This window comes from Carcharodon carcharias, chromosome 5, assembly GCF_017639515.1.
Source record: "Carcharodon carcharias isolate sCarCar2 chromosome 5, sCarCar2.pri, whole genome shotgun sequence".
Lineage (NCBI taxonomy): Eukaryota > Metazoa > Chordata > Chondrichthyes > Lamniformes > Lamnidae > Carcharodon > Carcharodon carcharias.
The window spans coordinates 15,730,791-15,754,138 of record NC_054471.1 but is presented as its reverse complement, the minus strand read 5'-3'; the positions used below and the strand labels follow the sequence as shown (position 1 = coordinate 15,754,138).

Sequence of the window (23,348 nt, the reverse complement as noted above, 5' to 3'; positions counted from 1 at the left end):
ATATCTCTGCCTGATGCTCTCCGCCACTTGCTGCATTTCAAGCACCTTGTTTAGGACTGGTCCCAGAGGCTAGTCATCTCTCTCAGACTTTGCAAGGGCCTCTTCCCTAGCAGTCCTCCCAAGTGCCAGTGAGCTTGGCTATCCCTGCCTCCTGCTGCTGCGGAAACGTGTCCATGCAGTGACCACTAGAATATGAGAATTGCCTGTATTAGTTCTCGCACCCATCAAGCTGTGACGGCTCTACAGGTGCAATCTCGTCATCACCCTCATTATCCTCGCTCCTCTGCAGGCTAGAGCTGGTGGTGAAGTTGGGTTCTGCATCTGGCCTCATCCTCTTCTTGATGGCACCTGCAATTGCAAAAGGAGAGTGAATGACCGTGTGGGCTGCCTCCAACATGGCATCACTAATGATCCTTAGGTTTCTAGGTAAAGACATTAAGACCTAAATCACCGTCTCCACATACCCAGTCCCAATTCTCCCCTGCCAGTTTGGTAACCCGCTCTTCATATGGCATCAGCTGCCTGAGTTGAGCCATGTCCCCTCTCAACCTTTCTTTCACGCACACTTGTTATGCGCCAACTTGTTCTGCACAAGGAGAGAAGATGGTCTGAGAGCACTTGGGGTGTAGGTGGCATTCACATGCTGGCAGTTGACAGCCGCAACCCACTGACTACTGTATGTTATGTGGAAGATGCACTGCAGCTAGTCCACTAGAGGTCTAGGCAGAAAGAAGAATAAAGCACAAGGAGGCATGGCATCAGGTGTGCTTGCGGTGCCCTCTACAGCAGACCACCACACCACTCCTGCCCTTTCCACATTATGAGCTGTCTGTGTGTCAGGGTCAAGGACCCACAGTCAGCTCTCTACCTGCAGACTACACGGACTGCAGTATGGCTGTGAGGCATCAACGCATCATGATGGTGGCCTGGCCACTGAGGTGCATGTCCCAGCTCCCACTCTGAGCTGAGTTTGAGCAGTAGAGGGTTGACTTACCCCTGGATGTGTGGCTAAGACCGTTCATCCTTCTCCTTCTCTGTAGAGCTGCCCTCTGATGTAAATTGCTCATGCTCATGCAGAGTTGGTGAGTAGGATGGGTCTCCACCTTCTATCCTTGGGGTAGGCAACATCCCTCCCATCCTCCACTGAATTCAGTAATACTTTCATGGATGCATCACTGAACCTTGGTGCTGGTGCTTCTTGGAGTCTCTGAGCCATTTCCTGGACCACAGCTCAGAGTGGGATAAAGCTGCATCTGTTCTGGCACCTTTTAACTATGGATATGATGGCAGAGTGCACGACTTCCTGTCACCCAGCCAATAACAAGGTCAGGAAACGCCTGGCTGCATAATTAATGAGCCCAGCATCATGTGATCTGGCACTGATGAGCTCTGTGGAGGGAAATACTCCCATTTCCTGTCCCTGCTACAGGACTTAGGCCAGAGCGGAAAATCCTAGCCATAGGGCTGAATCGTCCAGTCCTGTTGGTGGCTGGCAGTTGTGAGCAGGCAATATATGAGATGGCCAAAAATTGGTTTATGCCATCGTGAAACCAGTTTGCAATCATCCACTCCACCAGTCAATGGCCAGCCGCATTTCCCCATCACCGCCCATCGGGAACCTAATTTCAATACTTTAGCATCTCATTATATGCCCTACTCGCTGGAATCACCCCCCACACCGATCATCCGGGCAATCATGACGACGTGTTACACAACTGTACATAAGCGACGTTCACCTGGCAAGCTACACTTCGCGCAAGACTTCGAGGTTTGTCTGCCTACCTTGCTTCTGGCAGAGCTCGCAATCATCAATGCCAGGCTTCACAGGCAGCACCACATCACTTTTAGTGGCGTCTCATGGGCAGGTCTCTACCGACCAAAGCAACCATAAGGCAGGACAGGCTTTTCAGTGGCTGCAGGGCTAGGGTTTGCTTGAGTAAGGGGGAGAAGTGGCCTCAGGAAAGGGAAGAGGCTGCACGGCGAGGGCCATACTGGGGAAGGGGTATCCCAAGATGAGTGTAGGGGCACATGCTGATCTATGCAAGTGGCCTCAAGATAGTGAGGTCTGAGGAGGTAGTCTCCAGCGGAGTTGAGGCCACATGGAGATGTGAGGGTGTGCGTGAGACAGCTGTGCTGTGAGCGAGATGCGCGTGAACATGTGATGGCCTAAGTACTCGATGGGCCAAAGGGCCTCTTCTGCTCTGTGATTCTGATAAGTGTGTGAGTTTAGAGTGATGAAATGGTTACCTTACCCTCACAGCATGGATAAGATCATTCATTCTACTTCTTTACTGGATGGCCAACCTCTTCTGCTGGCACTGACCACCACTGCCACCACCTCCCAAACTGTAGGGGTGAGATTGCTGGAACTCCTGTGGCCAGAGTGGATGGCGGGCCTCCATTAGGCATTCCAGTGATGGGTTACTGAACTCTTCTTGGCTTTCACTGAAGCAGTCCTGGGCTGCAAGCATCTAGAACTGTGTGCACAGCTGCAATTTAGATCTGGCACCCAGGGTGAGGTAACAGCGTGGCAGGTGATTCAGGCTGCCCGCCAGCGAGACGATGTGTTTCCTGTCGCTGCATAATTAATAAAGTGGGAAGCAGACAATATAGCACGAAAACCCGCCATTGCAGCTGGCAGGTAAAACATAATTTTTCACGCCTGCTACTGCACTTAGTGCAAATCTGGGACGATTCCACCCATAGGTTCACATCAGGATGATATGTGGCTTGGACAGGAACTTGCATATTGTAGCATTCTAATGTATTCACTGCCTTTTGCCTTCTAAGCCATTCCTGTCCCTCTTTACATAGAAACATAAAAAATAGGAGCAGGAGTAGGCCATTCGGCCCTTCGAGACTGCTCCGCCATTCATTATGATCATGGCTGATCATCCAACTTAATGGCCTTCTCCCGCTTTCTCCCCATATCCTTTGATCCCTTTCACCCCAAGAGCTATATCTAACTCCTTCTTGAAAACATACAATGTTTTGGCCTCAACTACTTTCTGTGGTAGTGAACTCCACAGGCTCACCATTCTCTGGTGAAGAAATTTCTCCTCATCTCGGTCCTAAATGGTCTCCCCGTATCCTCAGACTGTGGCCCCTGGTACTGGACTTCCGCACCATCAGGAACATCCTTCCTGCATCTACCCTGTCTAGTCCTGTTAGAATTTTATAGGTTTCTATTTAAGCTATGTTTCTACAATAGTCTTCTTCTTATCATGTCCACGGACTGTCTATACATGGCCCAGCCAGAACTGGACACGTTTTTGTGCCTTGTTGTTGAATCCAGCAAGATCTGCAACAGTGCAGGATTCCTTTAGCAATAAGCAATGCAGGAGATGTTGCATAGTCTGGGGCTCAGTTCCACATTCACAAGTTGTTGGGCTGGTTGTATACCCCCATTTGCTTAGTGACACTTTTGAATGACCTACACCAGTCCTAAGTCTGTTAAGGCACTTCCAGGTTGCCCAGTTGCGATTAGCTCCTGGGGGAAGGCTTTCATCCGGTAGAATTTCCATCACTGGGAGTTGTTCGAGACTGGCGAGCCGGTCTTTCCACAAGGCGATGTAGGCTTCAGATGGGGTTGATTGTAATGGAACAACACTGTTCATGAAGCTCTTCCTTGACTTTAGGCGGCTGAGTGTAGGTGTATGACCACGTAGAGGGTGCCTCTCATCTGATGTTTGATGGAGTCGCTCTCTCTTGCTGGCTACCGTTCTTATATCAGGGGGAGAGATACCCGCCAGGATGTATAGGCTGCTGGTGTTTGTTGGTTTTAAACAACCTGTGATGTCGGCTGCTTGCATTCAGAACGGCATCCATCTTCTTAGCACGAGTAGATCTTTCCCATGCAGGGCAGGCGTATTCAGCAGTGGAAAAGCAAAGAGCAAGTGCACTGGTTCGCAATGTTTTCAAGCTTGATCCCCATTTTGTGTTAGTGAGCTTATTCAGGATGTTGTCTCGTGAGCTCACTTTTGCCTTTGTCTTTTCTATGTGGTTCTTGAAGGTGAGGCATCTGTCAAGGGTGACTCCTAAGTAGATAGGGTGCTCGCAATGCATTAGTGTTGCTCCACACCAGGTTACTTTAAGCTGGCGTTTAGCTTCATGGTTTCTGAGGTGGAATGCACAAACTTGTGTTTTTGATGGGTTTGCGCGAAGGTGGTTTTCTTCATAGTAGGCCCTCCAAGGCCTCAGAAAGCGCTTTCTCCACGGTGTTAAAATCAGTGCTTTGGGCAGTGACACATAAGTCATCAGCATATATAAAACGGCATGTGACACAGTCTTTAGGTTGGTCATTCATGTAGATGTTGTACAGCAGCAGTGCAAGCACGCTTCCCTGAGGAAGACCATTCTTCTGAATACGCCACCTGCTGCATTTCCCACTTAGTTCAACATAGAACCGGTGATTCTGAAGCATGCTTTCTAACAGCTCTGTTAAGTGAATATCTTTTGTCATTTTGTCATCTCGAGGATCTTGCAGAGAAGACGTCTATGGTTCACTATATCGTATGCTGCTGACAGGTCTACAAAAACAGCACCTGTTACTATCCCTTGTTCAAAACCATCTTCGATATGTTGTGTGAGGTTGAGCAGTTGGCTTGTTGTTGATTTGCCAAGGCAGAAACCTACTTGCTCTGGAATGATCTTCTCATCTACAGTTGGTGCTATCCTATTGAGTATCAGGTGTTCAAACAACTTATTGGTGTGGCCAAGTAGTGAAATTGGCCAAAAACTCTTAGGATCTGAGGGATCTTTTCCAAGCTTTAATAGTGCTATTATATGTGCCTTCTGCCAAATATTAGGTACCTTATGTGTTGCCAGGCAGTGGTTGAACAATTGTAGGAGCCATTTCTTTGCGGCTGTCCAAAATGCTTTATCTGCTCTGTTGCTATGTTGTCAAGACAAATTGCTTTCCCGTGTTTTAGAATAGATATACCAGTTTCCAGCTTTTCCATGGTGAATGGTCCAGTAAAGTCATCGCTGTACTTCTTCCTATCTAGTTGCGCTCTTGGTTGTTTTTCCATTTAGGAGCAACTGGTGTGCAACTTGGTTTGCAGACACATTTGGATGTTGGGCAGCTTTCTTGGGATCGCCTCCAAGTTTGCGTATGAGAGACCATGCCTTCTTGCTGTTTTTTGTAAGATCTGTCATCTCTATCAAGGTGTTCCAGCTGTTTTGACGCTCGAGAGATACTTAACACCACCCTCTCACCAGTAGATATTGTTTCCTCTGAGAAGGAGTCAGATTCAAACATTGAGACATACTCTCAGTAGAGTTCAGCATTCTCCTCGGTGAGATCAGAGATGTAGTGTGCTCTACAACCTCATGGGATCTTCCTTCTGGCTGTTTTCTGGACAGCTTTTGCAGACAGGTTGTAGTGCTCCAGGTAATGGTTTAATGTGTTTAACCTTGCGGTCAAGAGCTCGTATGAAGCCGTTCCAATCGGCCTTCTTGAAGCTGAAGCGCCTTTTGAATGGTACGACGGTTGGTAACACCTGGATACCAATAGGACGGTGTTGTGTCTGTGGTATTGGGTCTGTGACAAGCTTCTTGCAGTGGCCAGTGATGTCATTGCTGACAATGGCAAGATCTGGGTTATAACTACACTTCCAGCGGGCACTGTGGAAGGAGGCTGGCACTTCAGGATCGTGGATGCGACTAAGCTGGTTAGCATCCATCCATTCTTCGACTGCTTCTCCATCGTTGTTAGACTCCTTGTACCTCCATTGGGTACTGTGGCTATTAAAGTCTCCAATGATGATCTCTGATTTACTGTGCAGGTTGGGTAAAGGGTTAGAGAAGCTAAAATCTGTGCCAGGTGGCTTGTACACTGAGGTCACTACTGCTTTACTCAGCTCTACAGTTAGAATTTCGATGTTGTCCTCCTCTGTTTTAGAAGTGGCTTCCACAACTGAACTAACTCTAACAAATACAGCACTGCCATAATGTCGATGAGGTCTTTCAATAACCAGGAACATTCCTGGTATTATTCGGCGGTTGTTCTCACTTCCTCTATGTGTCTCCTACAGGCAGAGGACATCACACTGCAACTCATTGCATAATGTAGCGAGGATGTTTTGTTTGGCTACAGAGAACCCTTCAACGTTAGCAGATATAAAAGTCAATGCCGGTCTTGAAAAAGACCCATGTTTCTGACATCGATGACTTCCGTCTTCAGGCATAATGTTGGTACTTGATCAAATCAGCAGTACAAAAATGTTGTATACACTACTTGCTGTGCGTGGTGGTAGAATTGGTTAAAACAGGGCCGCGATGTGAACGCTTCTATTTTGGCCCCTACAATAGTGATGATATCATACTACCACATTTCGATCTGTGCCCTCAACTCGTCTGGTTTATTTGCTATACTCCTTGCATTGAAATAGATACCCTTGAGCATGCACTGCCAAAAACTCATTTTTTTTATTTTCTAACCTTTGGTTCCTCTGCCTTCCAGACTCAAGATTAATTTTCTGCCTTCCAATTTAATTTTTCATTTTGTCCCAACTGAATCTACTCTTGGGTTACCATCCCCCGGCTAAACCAGTTTAATATCTCCCCAATAGCACTAACAAAAGGTACAAGGAGCTCAGTTCCAGCTGCACCATCCTGCACCAACTTTCCAGCCACGGATTCATCTGTCTTAACCTCCTAGTCCTGTACTCACTTGTGCATGACACTGGGGGTAATCCAGAGATTACTACTTTTGAGGTCCTGCTTACTAATTTTCTACCTAACCCATTAAACTCTGACTGCAGGATCAAATCCCTCTTTCTAACTATGTCATTAGTTCCGACTTGGAGCACGACTGCTGGTTATTTACCCTCATCCCTCAGGTGTGGAAGTCACAGGTTTTGAAGTTGCTGTCAAAGAAGCCTGGGTGAGTTGCTAAAATACATCTTGTAGATGATACACACTGCTGCCACAGGTACTTCAGTGGTGAAGGGAGTGGAAGTTGAAGATGGTGGATGGGATGTCAATCAAGTGGGCTGCTCCGTGCTAGATGGTGTCAAGCTTCTCCAATGATGTTGTAGTTACACTCATCCAGGCAAGTGGAGAGTATTCCATCGCTTGTGCTTTGTAGATGGTGGACAGGCTTTGGGGAGTTAGGAGATGAATTAGTCTCTTCAGAATTCCCAGCCTCCGTCCTGCTCTTGTAGCCACAGTATTTGTATGGCTAGTCCAGTTCAGTTTATGGTCAATGGTAACCCCCAGGATATTGATAGTAGGGGATTCAGCAATTGTATTGCCATTGAATATCAAGGAGCAATGGTTAGATTCTCTCTTTTTGGAGATGGTCATTGCTTGTTACTTGCATGGCACAAATATTACGTGCCACTTGTCAGCCCAAGCCTGGATATTGTCCAGGTCTCACTGTATGTAGACACGGACTGCTTCAGTATCTGAGAAATTGCGAACAGTCCTTAACAGTGTGTAAGTATCTGCAAAATCCCCACTTTTGACCTTATGATAGAGGGAAGGTCATTAATAAAACATCTGAAGATGGTTGGGCCTAGGACACTACGCTGAGGAACTGAGTGCCTTACTAGCTACTTCAAGGGGAACTTAAGAGTCCAACCACATGATGTAGGTCTGGAGTCACACATAAATGGGCAAAGATGAACATTAGTGGGCTTTTGCAATAATCAATTATAACTGTAATGGTCACCATTACTGAGACTGATTTTAAATTCCAGATTTATTAATTAAATTTTAATTCTGTTAGATGCCATGGTAGGATTTGACACAGCCAGGTCTGTGCTGTTCAACTGCTCTCCCTTTTTTCCCTTCATTGTACTGGTGTCTTCAGCCTTGAGAGTTTGGCGAAGAGGGGAAAGAGGTGCTCCTTTCTTGTTCTACATTTTTCAGCCTCCAGTAATGTGTTTCTTACTTTGATACAGAGGAAGGAACGGATTGGTAAGTAACTGGTAAGTTATTCTAATAATAATTCTTAAAATAAAGTTTGTAGGTTAAGGTATGGCAGGACAACTTGGGCAAATGGAGTGTGCATCCTGTGGCATGTGGGAAGTCATGGACACACCATGTATCCTAGACAAACAGAGCTGCAGTAATTGTCACTGGCTACACAAAATTGAGCTGCGGGTTTCAGAACTTGAACGGCAGCCAAAGTCACTGTAGTGCATCCGTAAGGCAGAGAACAACATGGATAGCACCTTTTGGGAGGTGGTCACACTGCAGGTTAGGAATGTGCAGGCAAATAGGCACTCTGGTGGAAACCCATTCCCTATGACAACAATCAGGTAGCGCAAGAGGCCCGAGCTAATCTCGCTCACTAACCGGCTTTCCATTTTGGATACTGGTAAGGGTGATGTTTCCTCAGAGGAATGCAGCAAAAGCCAAGTCCAAGTCTATGGCACCTCAGGTGGCTCAGCTGCACACGAGGAGAGAAAATAGAGTGGAAGAGCAATAGTGATAGGGCATGTGTTAGTTAGGAAACAGGCAGTGTTTCTGTAGCTGCAACATGACTGCAGGATGGCATATGGCCTCCCTGGTGACAGGATCAAAGATGTCACAAAGTGGCTGGAAGACATTCTTGTGGAGGAAACTAGACAGCAAGAGATTGTGGTCCATCTTGTAGTCTTGTGGTCCATTTCAAAGGATAGCTAAAAAGGGAAAGGAGGTGGCGTAGCAATGTTAATAAAGGGATGCCATCAGTACATTAGAGAGCATCTTAGATTGAAGGATCAAAATGTAGAGGCTGGTGAATTTTTTTTATTATACGTTCACAGGATGTGGGCATCCCTGGCTAGGCCAGCATTTATTGCCCATCCATAGTTGCCCTTGTTCAGAGGGTATTTAAGAATCAACCACACTATTGTGGATCTGGAGTCACATGTAGGCCAGACCAGGTAAGGACAGCAGATTTCCTTCCCTAAAAGGACATTAGTGAACCAGATGAGTTTTTAAATGACAATCGGCAATGGTTTCACGGTCATCGTTTGACTTTTAATTCCAGATTTTTACTGATTTCAAATTTCACCATCTACCATGGTGAGATTCAAACTCAGGGCACCAGAACATTATCCTGGTCTCTGGATTACCAGTCCAGTGACAATACCACTACGCCACCGCCTCCCTCCCTCCTCTCCCACCCCCAGAAAAGGCAGAATATGTAGGGCTACGGGGAGGAGGCAGGAGTTTGGAACTAGGTGAGTTGCTCATTCAGAGAGCTGGTGCAGACACAATGGGCCTGATAGCCTCTTCTGCACCGTACAAGTTCTGTGATTCTCCCTCTTATCCTTCACTGCTGCTGGTGTCTCCAGCCAGGTTTGTGTTCTTGCCCAACTCCCCTGATGTCTCCAGTCAGGCCTGGACCTAGAATACTACATGAAGTTTTGGTCTCCTCACTTGCATTGGAAGCAATTCAGAGAAAATTCACTAAGTTGATTGCAGGAATGAAGAGGTTATTTTATGATAAAACATTAAGCAGGTTGGGTCTATATTCATTGGAGTCAAGAAGAATGAAAGGTGATCCTATTGAAACACATACGGTTGAGAGGGCTTGACAGCATAGATGCTGATGGGGTGTTTGAACTTGTGGGGTTTTTTTTTCAACAATACCAAAAAAAAAGATCTCCAGCAGCAGACACAGCGCTGCTGAATATTTAGACGACAGTAGGCAACAAACCTGGGTGGACTGCGTCAAATCCATGGACGTGTTGCAATCAAGCTGATGGGCCTGGCACCTCTTGAGGAGAGCTGCAGGTATCAAAGAGACTGTTTCCCATAAATAACCCACAGTGTTGTTACTGCCAAACTACTGGTCACTCAAAAAGGTCTCCTTGATAAACACAAACAAGGAGGTCAAGAAAAAAGACTCAAAAGCAATGGCAAGTTGACGAAAGTCTTCTCTTTAAGTCTAAATGTTAGATAATTTTACCTTTGTGGAACTGGATGCTGGCTTAGCAACCACAGGAAAGGGAAAAACAGCCAGAATGGTATCCCAACTGACTTCCTGAACCATCTCGACCAACTGGAAAAACAATTGCTACTGGGACTTTTCTGAACTGTGAAGAAGAATGACCACATTCCCCAAATCTGGTGTGGGGCGATAGCAATAACCCAGCCAAAACCAGGGAAGCCAGAAGATGACCTTGGGATCTACAGGCTCATATCACTGCTCTGTACAACTGATAAGCTCCTGGAATGGCAAGGGCTGCCTGGCAGCTGAGGCGACATGCAAAGCGGGGTGGGGGCAGCCCTGCCACGGAGGTGACTTGTAGTGGTGGTGGTGGTTGTTGGGGGGGCGGGGTGCGCAATGTCATGAAGCTATTAATGTATATATTTTGGAAAATATTTTTCTTTTAGAATACAGATTTAGTCTGCGGGTATGTCTTAATTGGATTAAAGCCAGCTAGCCTGGGTGCTTTGATATGTAAGAGAGATAGCGTGCATTTGCATTTTTTGAATAGACCATTCAAGAAGTGGGGTGAAAATTGAGGCCTTTCTGCTGCTATCAAACAATATGTTCATATTACTAATAAACTTGGTATTATGAAAGGGGTTTCATTGTTAAAAAGGTAAAGTTCAAAGAGACTGATGAGACAATGAGAGTTTGAATTTAGTAGTGGTGGGTATAACTTCAGTAGTTTTTGGGTGTGCAAGCAGAGGCAATGTAAGATCAAAAGGCAGCTGCAAGCCTCCAACTGGCTCCACAGTGCCACCAAATGTTCCAAAGCTTTTCACGCCACCAACCCCCCACCCACCCTGCCCAACAAAGACTGCAAAGTCATGAGCGTTTTAGTGGGCTGCAGAATAGTTGAATAACTGCACATGTTGTACGATCTCCTCACTAAAGCCGGTCATGGAGCAGTCACTGCTGGTGGCACTCTCAGCCCCTTGCAATGTCAGCATCCTAGTTTGGGCCAGTGTTCCCCATGTTTCAAACAGGTTAGGAGAATGCCTCTGTCTGAACTGAGCGCACAGCATGCAGTGCAATGGACAAAGCTGCTGCCAATCGGTCTGGTCGAGTGGGGCAGAGCGGATGGGATTTTTGGCAGCCATGCAGCACACTTATCTCTGGGCAGCCAAGTGGTGGCCAGTACTCTTCAGGAAGCTTTAAGGGACCTTCACACTTAACCAGGACAGGTTCTCAGTACACCTATGCTAGCCACATGTCTCTCTCTCTCCCTTATCCTGCAGAAAGAATACATCAGGATCATAGAGCCTGGTGAAATTGCTGTATGAGCATGAAGACGATGGAGAAGGGGCCAACTGAGGCTCCTTGTTGTGCAGAGGCAGGAGCAGCAACTTCTGGAAGAAGGGGCAGCTGGGGCTCCCGCACACGCCACAAAAGAGCCACAGTGAGCTATTGCTGGTCAGCGCCTAGCAACATCCAAGGTCTACAGATGCCACCTTTCATTCCTGCAGATGACTGAGAACCAGTGTTGCCAAAGATGACACATGTATATGGAACTGATTGGTCACAGCTGCCAGCTACTGCAGGGCTTGGTGCCACAGGGACATGGAGAGCATCCACTGCTGTGTAAGTGACTGCGGCACTCAATATGTATGCTAGTGGCTCCTTTCATCGCATCTCTGTGGGATATCACAAGCCTTCACCCACAAATGCATCCTGGAGGTCATGGATGCCATATTTGCAAGGGCACACAACTTTGTACATTTCGCCCGGGACCAAGACAGCCAGGATGCAAGAGTGATTGGATTTGCTCAGATCTCGGGTTTCTCAAGTGCAGGGTGAGATCAATTGCACTCACGTGGTGGTCAGATCTCCGTCGCAACACGCAGTGAACTACATCAACAACACTCGCTGAATGTGCACACTGAGGTGCGTGACTACCAGAAAAGCATCCTGCAGGTGCGTGCACAGTTTTCAGGGAGTGTGCACATCTTCTACATTCTCAGTCAGTCACAAATCCCTGGGGTCTTGCAGGGTCCACAGAAGCTCTTCGCAGACAGGGGTTACCCACAGAGGCTGTGGCTGATGACACCTGTGTGGCAGCCTCAGAATGCAGCAATGTGACAGTATAATGAGGCTCATGCTGCTGCTCAGAACTTGGTGGAGCAGACCATCGGGATGCTGAACACAAGGCTCTGGTGCCTGGACCGGTCTGGTGGAGCCCTGAAATATAGTCCACAGAGGGTGTTATGCATCATCATTCTCTGCTGTGCCTTTTATAACCTGGCACTGCAATGGGGAGACGAGGAGGAGATGGAGGAACTAGTGATCTCCTCCGATGAGAAGGACGTGACAAGAATGAGGCTGAGGAGGTCCTCGAAGGTGACAATGACAGGGATGAGGCCCTTGCACTGGCTAGACGAGGCAGCCCCGCTCTGGAGGCCCTCATTGCTGTTATATTTGTGGAGGATGAAGACAACATGCAGCGAGGACACTCCATAGATCTTCACATAGCCTCTGAGAATGTCTGACTTCTGTCTGGCTGAGGGCAGCTCGCTTGGATCTGTGATCAGGGTCATATCAGAGACGCAGCCATGAAATTTTAGAACCATTTGATCCTTTGTCCGCCTTCAGCGCCTGAGCCCTTCAGGAGCACAGCATCAGTGGTCACAGATTCTGAAGAGATGGGGTCTAGCCCCACTTTAAAAGGCGCTGAGAGCACAGAGAAAATGATGGAACTCCGTCGCACCCACCCACTACACTCTGGCAGCATTGACAAGCATCATTGAGGTGCAGGCATCAATAACGTGTCCAGGGAGTGAGAGGCCGGACCATCACTTTGGTCTGAAGCCTGCACAGAGCACCAGGAAGAGGCCCTGGATTGAGACATATGCCTTTATCTTGTGCAGAAAGGTTTCATATCTAAGTGACAAGAACACTGCTCATCAGAACAAGAAGCCATAGACATGGAGACATTCTTGGGAATCTATTGACAATACTGAACACTATGTATAAGTGATTAACGCTAGTGCCCAAGCTGTGCAAATAATGCTTCTTAACTTTCCTAACTCTGCCACTAAGTCTTGATGCTCCCCCGACATCCCCAGCGCAGTTGGAGGCAGCCTGCTGACTGCAACACCCTGTGATGACCTTGGCGGGCGTCCTCCAGAGGCCCTGGCCTGCTTTTGAGGTCCTGCTGTGTGGCAGTGACACCCTCCTTGGTTTGTGAAGCTGGAGCTGCTGAGGTCACTGGAAGAGGGGGTTCAGATGGGCCAGACATTCCCGGAGTCACCTGGATGAATGGCCCCAGGCCATGCACCTGCTGATCCTCCTCCCTATGGGTGCCCGAGGGCCCCAGGCTGACTCCTCGGGGAGAAGTGGTAGCTGGAGAGAGATCGAGCTGCCCGGCATCCTTCTCACGTACACTGTTGGAGGCCAATCAATGCATCAGTGATGGAAGAGAGCCCGCGCAGCAGTGCAGGACCAATGTCCTGGAACAAAATCTCCATGGTGGCAGCCCTCCTACCTTTGTTGACCTCAGTACATTGGCATGACAGCACTATCAACTCAGTGAAGCTGGACAGATACTCCATCGTGCCTTGCAATCTGAGGAGTGCAGTGGGCATCCCTTCCTGATGCTGTCAAGCTTGCCTTTGCAGCTCCAGCAACTGCGGCATGACCGAGTCCAGAGGCTCGACATCGGACTCGGAATCAGCGAAGTTCTGAACACCAGCATTCGTTCGAGTGCCAGACACCAGGGAAGTGCCCGCCAGTGCCTACTGTGGATCAGACAGTGTGATGTGCTCACCAGATTGGGATCCCAAGGTTATTCCAAAGCTAAGCCCCACCAAGGTGTCTCTGAGCTGGTTGAGGGTGTTGGTGAGCACTGTAACAGGACTTCAAAAGGAGGGTGCCTCCAGATTTCTCTTCACAGCTTTCTTCGGAGCTTGATTGGAGGCCCTGGGTCATGGACTCCGTTGGATGTTTCCCAGATGTGCCTACGGATGCAAGAGAAAATAATTAGTGAAGGCAGTGGCCTGTGAAGAAGGACACATCACTCACAGCGTGGTTGTTTGATGGATGTTGCACTGCTGGACCCTCAACTTGGTAAAGCACTGCCAACCTCACTGTCAGTACAATGGGGTCCAGGTCATCGCTGGTCTGCTGGATGTCTGTGTTTTCAAAATCCTTGAGGACTTTGATTTCAAGCAATCCCCCACCGGTCTGCGACCTTTCCTTGTTGTTGCGTGCCAGCTTATCCTGCATGAATAGAGACAGAGAAAGCGTATGCAGGATGCCTGCCAGGCCAGATGATAAGCATGCCTGGTGAGTGATCCCATGGACGGGTGAGGACAATGACGGGGAGTGAGAGAGAGAGTGACTGGTGATATCCCTTGAACCGGCAGTGAGTGAGGGCCCTCTGGATGTGCAATGGGTTTGAAAGTGTGTGCGTTGAGAGTGATGTGAAGAATGAATGGAGATGATCATTCATCCTGTGGCACTTTTGAAGGGTATTGGCACTGACCATTGCTGCCACCGCATCCCAAACCTGGGTATTCACACCACTGCCCATCCTGCGAACAGAGCTGGGGTAGGGGGGAACTCCACGGCATCCAAATGGTGTTCCAGTGATGTGTCACTGAACCTGGAGGCTGCGGTCTTTTTAGCTTTCGTGGACATCTTCCCTGCAGCAGTCATGGACTAGAAACACTGAGATGTGTGCTTGTGGCTGGACTTGAAATATGGCGCAAGGTGTGATGAAGCAGCGAGATGATGGTGAGCGGGCGAATGAGAGCCCATCCACTATGGAAATGGCATGTTTCCCAGGAATGAATAAATAATGTGGCAGGACGTTGTTTTACCTGCCTGCTACTGCACTTTGTGCAAATCTGGAACAATTCCTCCCATTCTGCGGAAACATTGACTGATAATCTATCTCTGCTACTGCAAGATGTCAAGCTACTCCAGCAGCTGTGGACATTTCTGAGCAACAGAAGGTTGAAGGTCTACTCACAAGACAAGGCCAGCACTTCAAGAACAGTCAACAACGGTCTCCCACAGATAACTCAGACATTTACAGCTCAGAAGGAGGCCATCAGCCCATCGTGTCCACGCTGGTCAACAAAAGATCTGACTACACGAATCCCATTTTCCAGTGCTTGGCCCATAGCCCTGGAGGCTATGCCAACCATCCTTTTAGGCAGTGAGTTCCAGACTCCCATCACCCTCTGGGTGAAAATGTCTCTCCTCAACTCCCTTCTGAGCCTTCTACCTCTTACATTAAATCTATGCTCCCTGGTTATTGGCCCCTCTACTAATGGAAAAAGTGCCTTCCTAACCACCCTATCTATGCCCCTCAATCTCATACACCTCTATCAGGTCCCCTCTCAACCTTCTCTGCTCCATGGAAAACAACCCCAGCCTATCCAATCTTTCCTCATAACCCAGCCCCTCCAGCCCAGGCAGCATCCTGGTAAATCTCTGCAACCTCTCCAGTGCAATCACATCCTTCCTATGTGGTAACCAGAAATGCACGCATCATTCCATTTGTGGCCTAACCAGTGTTTTATACAGTTCCAGCTTAACCTCCCTGCTTTTGTATTCTATACCTCAGCTAATAAAGGCAAGTATCCCATATGCCTTCTTAACATAAGATGTTGGAGCAGAAGTAGACCATTCAGCCCATCAAGTCTTCTCTGCCATTCAATGAGATCATGGCTGATCTGATAATCCTCAACCCCAATTTCCTGCACTTCCCTTACTGATTAAAAATATCTCTGCCTTGAATATACTCAATGATCCAGCTTCTACAGACCTCTGCGTAAAGAATTCCACAGTTTAAATGCCCTCTGAAAAGAAATTCCTCCTCAGCTCTGATTTAACTGGGCAGCCAGTTACTCAGATTATGCCCTCTAGTCCTAGACTCTGCCACAAGATGAAACAACCTCTCAGCGCCTACCCTGTCAATTCCCTAAGAATCCTATATGTTTCAATAAGGTCGCCTCTCATCTTTCTCAACTCCGATGAGTACAAGCCATTGTAAAAGATAAAAATAAAAAATAAACCACCTTATCTACCTGCTCTGCAACCCTCAGGAATCTGTGGATATGCACACCAAGGTCCCTCAGATCTTCAGTACTTTCCAGGGTCCTACCATTCATAGTGTAATCCCTTGCCTTGTTAGCCCTCCCGAAGTGCATTACCTCACACTTTTCCGGGTTGAATTCCATTTGCCACTGCTCTGTCCACCTGACCAGTCCAATTGATATCCTCCTGCAGTTTACAGCTATCCTCTGCACTATTTACCACCCTACCAATTTTCATGTCTTCTGATCATACTCCCTACATTTAAGTACACCACAAACAGCAAGGGCCCCAGCACCGAGCCCTGCAGAACACCACTGGAAAGAGTCACAGAAACATTCCTCCACCATCACCCTCTGCTTCCTGCCTCTCAGCCAATTTTGGATCCAACGTGCCACTTTGTCTTGGATCCCATGGGCTCTTACTTTCTTGACCAGTCTACCATGAGGGACCTTAGCAAGGCTTTTGCTAAAGTCCATGTAGACCACATCAAATGCATCACCCTCATCAACACTCCTGAAATCTCCTCAAAAAATTCGATCAAATTTGTCAAACATAACCTCCCCTTAACAAATCCATGCTGACTATCCCTGATTAATCAGTGTCTCTCCAAGAGCTGACATAATCTGTCCCTCAAAATTCTTTCTAGTAACTTCCCCACCATTGAAGTTAGACTGACTGGCCTATAATTTTACGGTCTATCCCTTCCTCCCTTCTTTAATAATGGGACAGCGTTAGCAGTCCTCCAGTCCTCTGTTACCTCACCTGTGGCTAGAGAGGATTTGAAAATTACTGCCAGGGCCCCGGATATCTCTTCCCTTGCCTCCCTCATCAGTCTGGGATATATCTCATCCAGGCCTGCTAAACCTGCTCAGCCCAATCATCTTCAGCTGCTTCATCAATGACCTTCCTTCCATCATAAGGTCAGAAGTAGGGATTTTTGCTGGCGATTGTGCAATGTTCAGCATCATTCACGACTCCTCAGATACTAAAGGAGTCCATGTCCAAATGCAGCATGACCTGGATAATATCCAGGCTTCAGCTGACAAGTGGCAAGTAACATTCATGCTACACGTGTCAGACAATGACTATCTCCAACAAGAGAGAATCCAACCATCACCCCTTGACCTTCAATGGCATTACCATCACTGAATCCCCCACTATCAACATCCTGGAGGTTACCATTGACCAGAAACTGAACTACAGTAGCCATAGAAATATGTGGCTACAAGAGCAGGTCAGAGGCTAGGAATCCTGTGATGAGTAACTCACTTCCTGACTCCCCATGGCCTTTCCACCATCTACAAGGCACAAGTCAGGAGTGTGATGGAATACTTCCCAATTGCCTGGATGAGTACAGCTCCCACAACACTCAAGAAGCTTGACACCATCCAGGACAAAGCAGCCTGCTTGATTGGCACCATATCCATAAACATTCACTCCCTCCACCATCAACACACAGTAGCATCAGTGTGTACCATCTACAAGATGCACTGCAGGAATTCACCAAGGTTCCTTACACAGCAACTTGCAAACACAACCACTACCATCTAGAAGGACAAGGGCAGCAAATAGGTGGGAACACCACCTGGAGGTTCCCCTCCAAGTCACTCGCCCTCGTGACTTGGAAATATATCACCATTCCTTCACTGTTACTGGGTCAAAATCCTGGAACTCCCTTCCTAATAGCACTGTGGGCATACCTACACCGCATGGACTGCAGCAGTTCAAGACGACAGCTCACCACCAGCTTCTCAAGGCCATCTATGCATGGGCAATAAATGCTGGCCCAGCCAGCAAAACCCACATCCCATGAATTATTTTTTAAAATATTAATGGGAGAGGAACATACATAAAGAAGGATGGAAGGCTATGTGGGTATGTGTCGCCATGTAAAATCTGGAAAGATACACTGTGAGAACCAGACTTGAGAAAAGCCTCTAGCCATTCAGGAGAAGTGCTACTCCAGTAACTAAAGTTGTGTTAAAAGCCTTTGGAATTCTACTGTGAGTGGGTGCTGTGGTCACCTTGCTGGACTACTTATTTACATTTAAAATCAATTTTGGACCATTGTCTTAAAGGGGTGTGTAGTTGGGAATCAGGTTAATCAGGAAATGTAGGATGTTTTATAATATTAAGTAACTCAGTTTTAGGGTTTGAAGTATTTTCTTCCGTTAATAAATGTTTTAATTTAATTTTCGAAATCTTTGAAGTCGTTACTGGACTCAATACTTCTGAATTCATTGCATAAATCTTCTCATGATAAATACAAATTGCACGGCCAAGTTTCCCTTGTGGATTTGTTCCGCCTGGTCCATGTCACCTGCCATATCGTAACAAACTCCAGTTTGTTCCAGTTCCAGGGTTCAAACTAAAATGGTAGGGGGATGGGAATCTATGCAAGGAGTCAGAGGAGGGGAAAACAAGGACAAGAACAAGACAGAAAAGGGAATGAGAAAAGTGATAGGTAGAGAAATCAAGGGCAAGAATCAAATAGGGCCTCAGTGAAAAATAGTGGGAATGGGACAGGTAATGTTAAAAAGACAAGCCTTAAGGCTTTGTGCCTTAACGCGAAGAGCATTCGCAATAGATTGGATGAATTAACCGCGCAAATAGATGTAAACAGGTTTGATATAGTCGGGATTACGGAGACATGGCTGCAGAGTGACCAGGGATGGGAACTGAACATCTAGGGGTATTCAGTATTTAGGAAGGACAGGCAAAAAGAAAAGGCAGTGGAGTTGCATTGCTGGTTAAAGAGGAAATTAACGCAATAGTGAGGGAAGATATTAGCTCTGACCATGTGGAATCTGTATGGGCAGAGCTGAGAAAAACTAAGGGGCAAAAAACATTAGTGGGAGGTTGTATATAGACCCCCAAACTGTGATGGTGATGTTGGGAATGGCAATAAACAGGAAATTAGAGACACATGCAAGAAAGGAACATCTGTAATTATGGGTGACTATAATCTGCATAAAGATTGGGCAAATCAAACTACTAACAATACTGTAGAGGAGGGATTCCTGGAGTGCATATGGGATGATTTTCTGGACCAATATGTTGAGGAACCAACTAGAGAACAGACCAACCCAGACTAGGTACTGTGTAATGAGAAAGAAATAATTGGTAATCTAGTTGTGCGAGACCCCTTGGGGATGAGCGGCCATAATATGATAGAATTCTTCATCAAGATGGAGAGTGACATAGTTGATTCCGAGATTAGGGTCCTGAATCTTAATAAAGGAAACTACGATGGTATGAGATGTGAGTTGGCTATAATGGATTGGGAAACGTTATTTAAAGGGATGATGGTGGATAGGCAATGGCAAACGTTCAAAGAGCGCATGGGTGAACTGCAACAATTGTTTATTCCTGTCTGGCACAAAAGTAAAACAAGAAAGGTGGCCAAACCAAGGCTTAAAAGGGAAATTAGAGATAGTATTAGATCCAAGGAAGAGGCATACACACTGGCCAGAAAAAATGACAGACCTCAGGGTTGGGGACACTTTAGAATTCAGCAAAGGAGGATATAGGTATGTGAAGAGAAAAAGATTGGTGAAGACAAATGTAGGTCCCTTACAGTCAGAAACAGCAGAATTTATAATGGGGAACAAAGAAATGGCTGACTAACTCAATACATACTTTGGTTTTGTCTTCACAAAGGAGGACATAAGTAACATACCAGAAGCGTTGGGGAACACAGGGTTTAGTGAGAGGGAAGAACTGAAAGAAATCAGTATTAGTAGGGAAATGGTGTTGGAGAAATTGATGGGATTGAAGGCCAATAAATCCCCGGGGCCTGATAATCTACATCCCAGAATATCTAAGGAAGTGGCTCTAGAAATAGTAGTTGCATTGGTGGTCATCCTCCGAGATTTGAAAGACTCTGGAACAGTTCCTCCAGATTGGAGGGTAGCTAACGTAAGCCCACTATTTAAGAAGGGAGGTAGAGAGAAAACAGGTAATTATAGACCAGTCAGCCTGATGTCAGTAGTGGGGAAAATTCTAGAATCCATTATAAAAGGTTTAATAGCTGAGCACCTGGAAAATAGTGGCAGAATCAGACAGAGGCAGCATGGATTTACGAAAAGGAAATCATGCTCGACAAATCTACTGGGATTTTTTGACGATGTAACTAGTAGAATTGATGAGGGGGGAGCCAGCAGATGTGGTTTATTTGGACTTTCAGAAGGCTTTCGACAAAGTCCCACATAAAAGATTAGCGTGTAAAATTAAAGCACATTGGATTGGGGGTAGTGTATTGAGATGGATAGAAAACTGGCTGGCAGATAGCAAACAAAGAGTAGGAATAAACGGGTCTTTATCCGAATGGCAGGCAGTGACCAGTGGGTACCGCAGGGATTGGTGCTTGGACCGCAGCTATTCACAATATATATTGATTTAGATGAGGGAACTAAATGTAATATCTCCAAGTTTGCAGATGACACAAAGCTGGGTGGGAAGGTGAGCTGTGAGGAAGATGCAGAGATGCTTCAGTATGATTTGGACAAGCTGAGTGAGTGGGCAAATGCATGGCAGATACAGTATAATGTGGATAAATGTGAGGTTATTCACTTTGTTAGCAAAAGCAGGAAGGCAGATTATCTGAATGGCTATAAATTGAGAGAGGGGAATGTGAAAAAAAGACCTCATACACCAGTCGCTGAAGGTAAGCACGCAGGTACAGCAGGCAGTTAAGGCGGCAAATGGTAAGTTGGCCTTCATAGTGAGAGGATTCATGTACAGGAGCAGGGATGTCTTGCTGCAATTATACAGGGCCTTGGTGAGACCACACCTGGAATAGTGTGTGCAGTTTTGGTCTCCTTATCTGAGGAAGGATGTACTTGCTATAGAGGGAGTGCAGCGAAGGTTTACCAGACTGATTCCTGGGATGGCGAGGCTGATATAGAAGGAGAGATCGAGTCGGTTAGAATTATATTCGCTGAAGTTCAGAAGAATGAGGGGTGGGATCTCATAGAAACCTATAAAATTCCAATAGGGCTAGACAGGGTAGATACAGGAAGGATGTTCCCAATAGTGGGGGAGTCCAGTACCAGGGGTCACAGTGTGAGGATACGGAGAGACCATTTAGGACTGAGATGAGGAGAAATTTCTTCATCCAGAGAGTAGTGAGCCTGTGGAATTCGCTACCACAGAAAGTAGTTGAGGCCAAAGCATTGTATGTTTTCAAGAAGGAGTTAGATATAGCTCTTGGGGTGAAAGGGATCAAAGATTATGGGGAGAAGGCTATTGAGTTGGATAATCAGCCATGATCATAGTGAATGGCGAATCAGGCTCGAAGGGCCAAATGGCTTACTCCTGCTTCTATTTTCTATGTTTTCAGTGATAATCAGCCTCTCAAATATTGTCACTCCTTCCATTCGATTGGACACAGCAACATGATGTAACAATGCTGTGATCATCGCACAGGACATCTTCCTCTGTCCACAGTTACTCCAATGGATCTGAATGAAAGTTTGATTTGAGCTAAAAAATGGATTATAATACAGGTGACAAAGAAAAGTGAGGATTTAACTGCAGGTATGATGCCTTAGAGTTGCAACTGACAGCTGCCTCGGTCTGCCCCCATGAACCTGAAGCCTGAACAGGTTCACTAATTTCATCAACTCCCACAGCTACAGCTGATTCTTCCTCAATGATAGATTGCTTCTTGTGGACAGAACAGAACGGTCATGAGGACTCGAAACGTCAACTCTTTTCTTCTTCGCCGATGCTGCCAAACCTGCTGAGTTTTTCCAGGTAATTCTGTTTTTGTTTTGGATTTCCAGCATCCCCAGTATTTTGTTTTTACTTCCCCCTTCCTTCCTTGAGCACCGAAAAACCTTGCTGGAGGCAGTAGTTCCAAATTCCTGACAGAATTTGAGGCACATAATTCATTTAAGTATTATAATTAACCATGTTCTTCTCCAGAATGGATTAAATCAGCCGACCCCCAAATTCCCCACAGTTAAAGCCGACGAATTGGAGCCATATTTTCTCCTTCCAACATTTTTACCCATCCCCACCAACGCTCTCCATATCCTGCGAGTTTCAAAAATCCCCCATGAATACAATGGTGTACGTCTCGATGGTCTAATTTAAAGTTATCATTCTTACCTTATTTACGAACATTAACTCTCCTGCATAGTGCTGGATAATACGGTCAACTATAACTTCAATTTCTGACTCAAGGGATGGTATATTCAAATGCTGAAATCTAGAGCAACAAATTTAACACATAAACTGTAATTTACTAAGTTTCAAGCACAATTCCTTCACAACGAATAGGTTACTCTTTAGGTTTTCACTAAGAATCTAGAATTAAGGCTTTTTTTTTCAAATTTAGGGATAATAATGGTGAACTACAATTTAGATTATAATCTACAATATTGGCCCGGATCTTGCAGCCTGTGGCCATTAACTGTATTTAAAATACGTTCTTTATCGTCGGCTGCAGCGGGAACGTGCTCTCCCGACGGCAGCACCAACCCATCGTTGAGGTAACTACGGATATACAAGGTGCAATTCCAGCGAGGCTATGCCTCCTTTACCGTCACGGGCTGGAGACATCCCTTGGGATTTGTTTTGAGCTCAAAACGTTAATCACTTTATTTTTTTCACCCATATTTAATTTTAGCTCCCGGTTCTTCTCCAAAATCGACGCAATTCAGGACCCAAGATGTTGGGATGAGGAGCGGTGGGATTGGGTGCCGGGGGTTTGTTTTGACACTTCCGCTAATTCGAAGGGATGTGCTATTGAGCAAGCTCTACGCCTGCTAAAAGCAGCCTTAAGTGAAATTACTAAAGTAAATACTGGACAATCGGCTTAAATTTATACGCTGACAGGTTTCCGGCAGGGCCAGTAGTTTGGGCTCCCTGGAGCACTTTTAGGCAAGCGAGATTAAATTGGCTCCTCAGAAATTGCGGATCCGTTGCAGCCCTCAGTAGCAGCGAAAACCACTAGGACCGAAGATCCGGGCCAGTACTTATCGTCTCAGAACAGTGTCTATTAATAATTTACATATAACCCTAATTTCCCATGTCATTATAGTTGAGAAATTAATTTATTGTATGCTTCCACCAGGGTGCTACATGTTTTAAGAACGAAATAATTGAAGCAAAGGCCTCGATTTCAATCCCACCAACCCGTATCTCTTGGCCCATTTCTGGGCGTGATATGGTCAGGGATGGGAGTCAAAAGGTGTAATTAAAATTAAAATAGTAACATTGAACAACACACTTCCATTTAAATAATACTGTCAAATTGGACCATCAATGAGGCTTCTTTAAAAGGCAGATTTAAAGCCCCCTAAGATTCAAAAGTCAGGGCCCAATGACATCAGTAACGCAATGACTTAAAACTTAATTGCAGATTTTG

The 23,348-nt window shown here is 46.3% G+C and overlaps 1 protein-coding gene across 1 annotated transcript in view; it reads right to left on the bottom strand.

Annotated features, from left to right (window-relative positions):
- The window catches only part of LOC121278115 (dynein heavy chain 8, axonemal-like), a 1,831,678-nt gene that overhangs the window by 1,507,221 nt on the left and 301,109 nt on the right, over window positions 1-23,348 (bottom strand). Inside the window, exon 15 of the mRNA XM_041188200.1 lies at window positions 22,088-22,187. Within this exon, the coding sequence (XP_041044134.1) occupies window positions 22,088-22,187 (100 nt within the window). The remainder of the gene's footprint in view (window positions 1-22,087; window positions 22,188-23,348) is intronic.